The sequence below is a fragment of the Gigantopelta aegis genome, chromosome 4 (genome assembly GCF_016097555.1).
Source record: "Gigantopelta aegis isolate Gae_Host chromosome 4, Gae_host_genome, whole genome shotgun sequence".
Lineage (NCBI taxonomy): Eukaryota > Metazoa > Mollusca > Gastropoda > Neomphalida > Peltospiridae > Gigantopelta > Gigantopelta aegis.
The window spans coordinates 5321539-5331253 of NC_054702.1; the positions used below are offsets into that span (position 1 = coordinate 5321539).

Genomic DNA, 9715 nt, shown 5'->3' on the forward strand with positions numbered 1-9715 from the left:
TTAATGACATCACACGCATACCATTTGTATGGCGTTGTCATGACATTAGCGTCTCTAGTCCAGACTCTAAAGGTTTAGAAGCACCAGGCCAGGTGCTTGGTGAACAGCAAGATCATGGGGAAAATAATTATTACTGTGTTTATAGATTCCAACGTTTCGGATAATATTGTATCATCACACTTACGTGTTTAAAGTTGGTTTTGTTTAACGACATCACTGGAGCACATTGATTTATTAATAATCGGCTATTGGATGTCAATTATTTGGTCATTTTGACATATAGACTTAGAGAGGAAACCCGCTACATTTTTCATTTAGCTGCACTGGCTGGAACGAGAAAGAGCCCAACGGGCCCACTGACGGGGATCGATCATTTGATGGACCGCGCAACAAGCGAACGCGTTACCACTGGGCTGCGTCCCGCCCCTCACATTTACATGTTACCACTGGGCTGCGTCCCGCCCCTCACATTTACATTTTACCACTGGGCTGCGTCCCGCCCCTCACATTTACATGTTACCACTGGGCTGCGTCCCGCTCCTCACATTTATATGTGTGCTGTGGCACACTTTTGAAACTAAGTTGTGATTTGCATCAAACAATCATCAAACTGGTTCTGTAAACGCATGTACGCACATTCGGGCTTTGATCTTGTGAGATATTTAACAAATGTTGGATAACAATCGTTCTTAGTTTAAAAACATTCTGACACTTTTAATAAATATGTTGTTGTTATAGTTGTCTTTAGTGTTTTGTGTGCAGCTGTAACAAACCTTATGAATTAAAACACAATTGTTCATTTCGAGTATCTGGTACACAAGCCATTATATTTTCATGTTGAAAGGAGCTGATTCTCAAAAGAGGCCTATAAAATAGATAAGGTAGCACCCCGAGTATTCAGAAGGTTTGGTTGTTGGTTTAGTTTGGGCATGGTACTAGGACTATTTTTTAGATCGGTAGTACTTTCAAATGATAGTATCACCAATTAGCTAAAGATATTTGAACGGAGTATTCCAGAAGCTGACATCATATAAAAAAAAGTATTGACGTTGCTCCCTCGGAGTATTCAGAAAGTTTGCTACCTGACTTAGTTTGAGAATGGTCGTGGGATATATATAGGACTGGTGGTAGGTCTACTTCCAAGATGGTACAGCGGTTTGAACTGTAGGGGTGTAACCCCGTGGCAAAATTCAAAACCTTGAAAGAACACTTGTTTTCATTCCGTAGACTACGCGATGTATTCTTTTGTTTTTTAAACCATGAGCAAGTGCCTCAAAGGCTATTTACTACACACCAATTCAACACTGTACTAGACAGCCATCAGGGATAGGTGAGAGGTACTCTACCCCTGAATATCACTATCTAAAAATAAACATTATTAACAAATACAAATTATTAATAAATAAATAACAACTACAGCAATAATAATAATAAGAAGAAGAAGAAGAAGAAATGCCTTCTGGTTTATAAGTATGGTTTTGTTGTAATTTTTGTTTGTTTGGGTTTTTTTATTTCGTGGGTTTGGTTTTGGTGCGTTTTTTATGTGGGTCTCTTTGTTTGTTCTTGTTTTAGTTATTTTTGTTGTTGTTTAGCTGGATGGTTTTGTTTGTTTTTCATTTTGTTTGTTTGTTGTTGCTTAGTATTTTTTGTTTTGTTTTTTGTTTGGGTGTTTTGAGGGGTTGGTGGAGGGTTCTTTTTTTCTTCTTGTTTTTGTTTCCTTTGTTTTGTTTTGTTTTGTTTTGTATTGTTTTGTTGTTGTCTATCTCGACGAGAAGTTATATTAATGTGCCCTGGTTTTGTCTGGGTTTTTTTTATTCCTACTCCATGTTATTTTAAACTAGTCCCAGGTCGTATAGAGACTACATTTTCTCCTTTTTTATCTCTCTAAACAGAAATAGCAAATTAAACGCTAGGACGCTAAGATCATCAAAGTCCTCTGCTGACACTAGAGTGGTACAAATTATACTCTTTAAATTGTATGTTTGTGAAAAACGTATTTTAATTGCCCGCGATCCGAAAAGTCTTGCCCCATTCATTAAAGAAGTGTGAGAAAAGTGGACATACAAACTGGTGAATAGAAGGCAAGTGTCGCCTCGTACACTTTATAGCAGGCTTTGTCAATCAATCCGTGCCAAGCTTTTTACGCGGCTCGCCTATGAAATAATGTTCTATAAAGAGAGTGCTAACTTAATTTCTTTAGGGTGGTTTACCTGGTAATGGCGTTACCTGTTCGTTTGGTTGCACATTTTTTTACACATTGGTCAGACGTTCTCGTATTATTAAGGAAGCATGTCAGGTCGGTGTTTATCAAAACAAACGATGAGCACGTAATTTCGTCGTCTGGTACACATGCACCTGGCCTGGTGCTTATAAAACATTTAGAGTCGAGACTCGAGACACTAATGTCATGACAACGCCATACAAATGGTATGCGTGTGACGTCATTAGAGATTGGGTCTGGACTCTAAAAAAAATTATAAGCACGGGCCTTTATCACCAATATCACCCCCTTAACCACTGTTACATTGTCAAGCGTAACTAAAACGAATGCTGTTTGTAACGTTGTGTGGACGTCAAAGGAAGTACAAATGGATTTTATTTAATGATATTTTAGGACTTCAAGTGCGGTTTTCTAACATCTGCAAAACAAATTAGTAATGTTCTTACCAACAAATTTTACTTGTTTCATAGGTTATTCTTGTTTCTTACACACCCGTTGGAGACAACATCATTCGTTATTTTTGATAACACACACCGTTAACACATATACGTGTGATCACAATTTAAAGTCATACGACTGACTGCCCTAGCTAGGTGGTGACCAGGTCGCCATTGCCATACCATCCAATGAAAACAAGCACAATCGAAATCGATTACTATGTGATATATATATATATATATATATATATATATATATATATATATATATATGTGTGTGTGTGTGTGTGTTTGTGTGTGTGTGTGTGTGTGTGTGTGTGTGTGTGTGTGCAGCCAAATGAGTTTATGGGTAATAAACAGGAGATTAAACTCGCTACCATTTCGTATCATGTTTATGTCCCTCGTGATAACTGAACATTATTTCACTCGGGACATATACATGGTACGAAATGGAAGTCGTTTAATATTCTATAATTATATACACGCATTGTAGAACATTGTTGAGGTTTCAAATGCGATGTCATAGCATCTAGAAAACAAAATAGCAATATTTCAACAAACTAATCCCAGCTGTTTTACAGGTTATTTTTATATATAGTCGGACAAAACGTCAATGTTGTCATCCTTGAATAACGGACACAGACCACCCACCTCTAGTTCTAAGGAACTGCATTAGCGCTATGACAATACACAAATGTTTTATTTTGACGATATAAAACAAGAATTATCTAATTATCTCAATATCGTTCGTCATCAATAAGATAGAAACATACCTGTAGCCACCTGTGCCGGAAAGACGTGGTTGAGGTAGGGCGAGCCCTATATCCCGACATTATTAACTTTATATACAGTGCTCGCATTTCTTTACAAACTCACAACAAACTTTATAAAAGGAAAAGTTTAAGTACTCAGCGGTCTTTAATATTAATAACCATACACGGTTCTCAGTGAATCACGTGAGTTATTGTTCACGTCTGTTGATCGGACATGCAACTGAACATATCTCGATTTCGACGTATTCACTTTGATTTCGCTTTGATCTGGCCTCGGATGAGGTTTATCCAATATTGGACAACTTCGCGACTCCCACTACAAAGGAAGTGCGTACAAAGCCTCAACTAGAAACATCAATATCAACGAATGTTTGTCGAGATTTCCAATAAACGCGCCAAGTCTCTCGCGCTACTTCGCGTAGTTTCGTAGTCTTCTCAAACTCCTGATGTAATCACGCCGTAGTTGCGGCCAATAGTCATGGAATGGATAGAAAAGGGGATGTTACCACGTGATATTCTTATTCATGACTGACAGGATCTAACGTGGTGATTCTGACACTGCAGATTGCGAGAACAGAACCCCTGCTACCAAAGTGAATGAGATCTGTATATAGAGTTTTCACATGTAGGATAACACATACCGCGGATTTTAGTATGAGAGAGTGTTGTGGCCGTTGTATAGCTATGGTCAGATAAACATGTTATAGCTGACGTAACTCAAACAATGGAATACAGAGCTCTCCGTACAACGTTTCTGCCTATTCTGCCAATAACGTAAGTCACATTTGTGAAAAATACAAGTTATATTTGTGATTAAATCATCACAATATTAATGTATATTGATTAATTAATAATAACAACAGAAGCGTCGGTTCACTACGTGTACAGAATGACCGATAGATATGTGGAAATATCACCTTTTTAAGTTAATTATTCTGTAATAGTAGCATCAGCACTGGAACTACTAGTCTTAATGTAGTAGTAGTAGTGGTGGTGGTGATGGTGGTGGTGGTGGTTATAGCAGTAGTAGTATCAGCAGCACTAATAGCAGTAGTAAGTAGCAGCAGCAGTAGTAGTCGTAATAGTAGTAGTAGTAGTAGTGATGGTGGTAGTAGTAGTAGTAGCAGCAGTAGTAGTAATAATAGTAGTAGTTGTAGTGGTGGCGATAGTTCTATTATTAGTAGCAGAAGCAGCAACAGCAGCAGCAGTAGTAGTAGTAGCATTATTAGTAGTAGCAGCAGCTGTATTAGAAGTAGTACGATAAGTAATAGTAATGGTGGTAGTAGTAGTAGTAGTAGTAGTAGTAGTAGTAGTAGTAGTAGTAGTAGTAGTACCAACAGTAGTAGCAGTGCTAGCGCTGGCGGTGGTGGTAGGTATATAAAATCAAAAGTGACTGTATTTTATTAACTAATTTATGTATCTTTAATTTATCAGAAATCTTCCAAACATGAACTCTGACAATTAGTGAAAGTGTCTATATCTATCCACGCACGTCAGTTACAAGGTTTGATTTTAGCAAGACTATTCCCAAACGTGTGTATGGAAGGGAAGTGCGCTTTCGAGACATGGACTTTTGACAGCTTGCAAAGGGTTATTAAAAATGTCTGTTACGAAGCTGAAGAATGTACGACAGTTCAACCTGAATCAAAAATTGATCGGCACTTTCAAATTACCACATTTGGAGCCTTTTCCTTTTTTTTTCTCTTTCTTTCATCAATTTTTGATTTTTTATATAAATACTCTTGAAATCCTTTTTTCCCTTTTTTAATGATTTTGTTTCTTTTTTCTTCTCTGCGTGTGTGTGTGTGTGTGTTTTTTTTTGTTTTGTTTTGTTTTGTTGTTATTTTTTTGTTGTTGTTGTAGAGGTTACCTGTAATATTTGTGTTTGGCGTAACTCGTATATGGCTTACTCAAACAATGAATTCTAGTTCTTCGTTTAAACAGCTTTAGAAGTTGTAAACTCAACTCACAGAAATCTACAAGAGCTGCCTTATGATCCAGTCAAAACTGCTCTATCACTTGTATTAAGCAACCAACCATCTGTGTTAAGCGGCCACAGTTTGAAACTCACAAATCATCTAACACAGTGTAAACTGACCTATATTAAGCATAAATAATCTGTTTTTAAAACGTGCTTTTTCATACTCCTTTTCGTTGCTGCTTAATGCAGGTTGGACTGTACATGCAATGTTTTTCAAGGAATAAAGGTCATTAAGACATCGCTATTGCATGATCTGTGTAGGTTTGTTGGTGCCTTCAAGACGATGTTGACAGACAATGTTTGGCTTACTTATATATTTTCTGTCGCAACTGGGACATTGTAATAGTTCTCAGCATTATATGGTTCACTTGAGCCTGCCCGTTGCTTAAAGGGACATTCCTGAGTTTGGTACAATTTTTAAGATGTTATCGACTAACATAGACTTTTTAACGAGTGTAATTACATATCAAATATATTTTTCTGAATAAAATATTACTGGCTGTATATTAAACGTGTTTCTGATCGTTCTAATATTTGTACTAGGTTAAATTTCACTTTATTTCCTAAAACGAAATTATTTGAAGACAAAATCCAGTTTGGGCTTCTTACAAATACTAAGACGACCAGAAACACATTGAATATACAGACACTGATATTCTAAACAAGAAAATATATTTAATATGTAAGTTTGATCGTAGAAATAGTTTATTAGTCGAAAACATCTTACAATGCAGCAAACTCGGGAATGTCCCTTTAACATGCTATAAATGAAATGCGTAAAAGAACGGATCAAACTGAAAGTGAATTCTCAACCAAAGGAAATTGTTTTAACAGATACCCAAAGAACATCGACAGAGTCCATTAACCTCATATATATTCAGATTTGTCAATTGTTTAGTAATCACATAATTATCATCGATGTTTTTTGCCATTAACACAGAATCGGAGACAAGTTTTTACTTTACATGAAACTCTTCAAGTCATTTCTCGCCCCAGTCGTTCGAAATTAACGATCGCCATTGATTAAATGATTTGTTGCTCAAACTAATTTCCGCCTTATTTTTTATGCTCCCCTTGCCTAGCTAGTAATTATGTGTTTTCCTTTGGCGGAGCGATTCAACTGACAGAATATCTGATGAATATTAAAATAATGCGGTGAAGTTTGGAGTATAGATCAGTATAGTTGTTTGAGAATACTGTCATAGAGTGAGACGAATGTACGTGAACTGTGGTAAGGATTAGGTTTTTAACTTGAGAGAGAGAGAGAGAGAGAGAGAGAGAGAGAGAGAGAGAGAGAGAGAGAGAGAGAGAGAGAGAGAGAGAGAGAGAGAGAGAGAGAGAGAGACAGAGACAGAGAGACAGAGACAGAGAGAGGGACAAACAGACAGACAGAGAGACAGAGACAGAGAGACAGACAGACTGACAGACAGAGGCAGACTGACAAACAGAGACTGGCGGGCTGGCAGGCAGACAAACCGACAGACAACCAGACGGACAGACAGATAGAAACAGAGATATTGAATCCTAAAACGTGTTCTATAATCGTCTTGTTTCGTTTCAGTCGAGTTCCGCCGCAGCGCCCGGTGACGTCTTACGGGGAGCGTACAACAGCTCACCTGGTGCGCCCCAACACCGCGGTGCACATTCCGTCTGGGAGGAAGATGTCGCGGAACCACGTGAACATAGCGCGGTTCTATGACTGGTCCGAGGACCTCGGCACCTGTGTGTCAGTGACGAAACTGTACCGAGACCTGGCGTTCACGTCGAGGGTGGCCGCTGAGGTGAGGCGGCCAGTCAATATTCAGTGGTGTTCTAACGGGGTCAGACTCACACCTGGGCGGATGTTCGCCCGCGACAAAAACGTCCTCACCAAAGGTGAGAGAGAGATCATCAATGGTATATGTCGCAACAGAGGCAGTTCCAAGGAATACTATGACCCACCTAGCATCAAGAGTCACCAGGACGCCTGGTTGGCAGGAAGGCAGTTGGGGCGAGTTAACATGAGGCGGGTTGAGTGTGGGGACGGTAGTGCCAGTGTGGACAGCGCATTTAACAGAACGCCTGGAGACTTGGTAGGCACGTCCAGACGTACTATAGACTGCTCCAGCACAGACCTACAGAGTCGAGTCGTGAAAAGTGCTTCTAACAGGACTAAAGTTGCAGGTTATTACTGCATCAAAGGACGACCTGTCACTCGTTCTAGTGAAGACCGTTATTGCCATGGTAACAGCGACATTCCATCGGCTCCACCTAGCACTCCAGACCGAATAATGAACCCTCGACCGAGGGTGCCCCCTATTAATAACGGACAGGGCGCCATCTTGATCGAGGATGTGAGGGAAGCGAGGCAGTCGGCGAGGAAAGTCCGGATGGATGTCTTCCTCCCCAGAATAACCTCCGAACACCTGGAGGACGATTCCGAGAGAACGAGTCCACATCCCGATACTCGCCCAGCTCGTGAACAGTTCATTAGTGACCATGGACTCTGGGCAAAGACTGATAGTGTTTGTGAGAGCAAGGCTGAACGTTATCCTCGAATAAACCATTCTAGTTCTTTGGATAGTACGAGGGTTTTGGAAAATTCTCCGCCGCTCAGTAATTTGGTGTATCTCCAACACAGAGGAAAAGAGGACAGTTTGCAAATGGATGTCAGCGAATAAGTGGATTTACGAATATGTATGGATGGATACGTCTTAACATACCCACATCTAATTAAGGTTCAGACATTGTCCGTCGTTAGGACGATGTCTACGAACATTCGAGGTTGGATTATATGTTTGATGACTATGACAGTGCTTATAGACTGGTTGAGTTTGTATTTATGAGGTTGTTGTAATAATGAGAATGGTGGAAGTTGGTAGGAAGTTATAAATTTAAAACACTTTCTGATAGTGATCCAAAGATGTCACGACTGCTTGCTAATCAAAAACATTTCATAAAAGCAGAATCAAGTCATATGATTTTGTTTCCTATAAGGCATACTAGTGAGAAATTCCTAACATGTAGGTCTGCATTGTGATGTGTTTCATAGTCATCTGAGCCTTTAGCACATCCGGCCGTTACTGGTGCTCTTGTATTTGGGGCTTAGGATCACTCAAAGATAACAAATAATGTTGTATCCTAAAACATCATTTCTTCTCCTGTTAAGGAAGATGAAATGTTTTATTACTTTTATAATGTTTGGACAATTATTAAATTGTTAAATACATTGATTTATGTTCGTACCATAGACTTCATTTCTTGTTATTATTTGTATTGGAATACATAGGTATCGGAAGATAACAGTTCCTGGGACGGGCCACAGATATATTAACAGTGTTTCTGCCAGAAAGAAAATTTTGGGTATGGCACTATGGAATTGAATGCAACCACAGTCAACAGGGGATATGGGGGACCTCCCCCAGAGAGAAAATGGGTTAAGTTTAGCTTTAGGGTTAAGAAAATCATACAGTAATGATGAGAGTAATTAATTTTGTCAAAAAGTTAACTTTAAAAAAATTTATTTTGGGTATGGCGCCATACCCGTTTTACCCTCTGGCAGAAACCCCGATTAATATGGGGGACGATGCAATTTTATTCAGAGACGAGATGGGAGGCAGTGCCTTCTAACCCCCCCCCCCCCGCCACACACACACACACACCTCCACCCACCCACCCCCCTCCCTCCCCGCATCCGATGCCTATGGAATGATAAGTGCTCTTTATTTCATAACATAATATTTCGTTCAACAGTCAATGCGAATCTAGAATGGAAAAGCAAAGAAAACGACACCTAGCCACATTGGTGTTCATCATATCGACTCAGAAAACTCGCTGTCGCCACATAGACACATTAGATACGACTTTGTTTGGGGGGGGGGGGAGGGGGGGTCCAACGGTTTTGCCGATTTGCGATCAGTCTTAAGACCGATCGCACGTCATGTAAACACTCTATCGCTGAGTGATACCGACCCCTTACTCTCGAATGATTATAATATGTTAACAGACAAACGAATCTGACTAAGCTATACGAAGAAATCATTAGGTAGACCACGATTTGTTTTACATACTCACTTAATGAAAACAACAAAACTTTTATACCATTTTTAAAACTAAACAATTTGTGTACCGGTTAAGCTGTGACAACATGACCTTGAAAAGCATGATTTGAAGTGTTCCATGTGATTGGATTTATTACGAATACTGTGTATACAGAACATTTGTCCACTGTTCAGTTTCCAGTGCTTCGTACATATATAGCGCTCACTAGAAACGTCATTTTGTACCATTTTTAAACCACAAAACATAGAAGACGTAATACTTA

At 39.3% G+C, this 9715-nt stretch overlaps 1 protein-coding gene across 12 annotated transcripts in view; it reads left to right on the forward strand.

Moving 5' to 3' along the window:
* Nucleotides 1-8636, forward strand: part of LOC121372535 — a 54130-nt gene extending 45494 nt beyond the window's left edge. For 11 of the 12 annotated variants that reach the window (XM_041498905.1, XM_041498914.1, XM_041498908.1 and 8 more), the window contains one exon: nucleotides 6974-8636. In XM_041498905.1, the coding sequence (XP_041354839.1) occupies nucleotides 6974-8072 (1099 nt within the window). In that variant the 3' untranslated portion in view covers nucleotides 8073-8636. Of the gene's footprint in view, nucleotides 1-1449; nucleotides 1471-6973 lie in introns of those variants that run through there. The other variant, XM_041498915.1, reaches the window with a different exon arrangement.
* Nucleotides 8637-9715: the final 1079 nt, after the last annotated feature.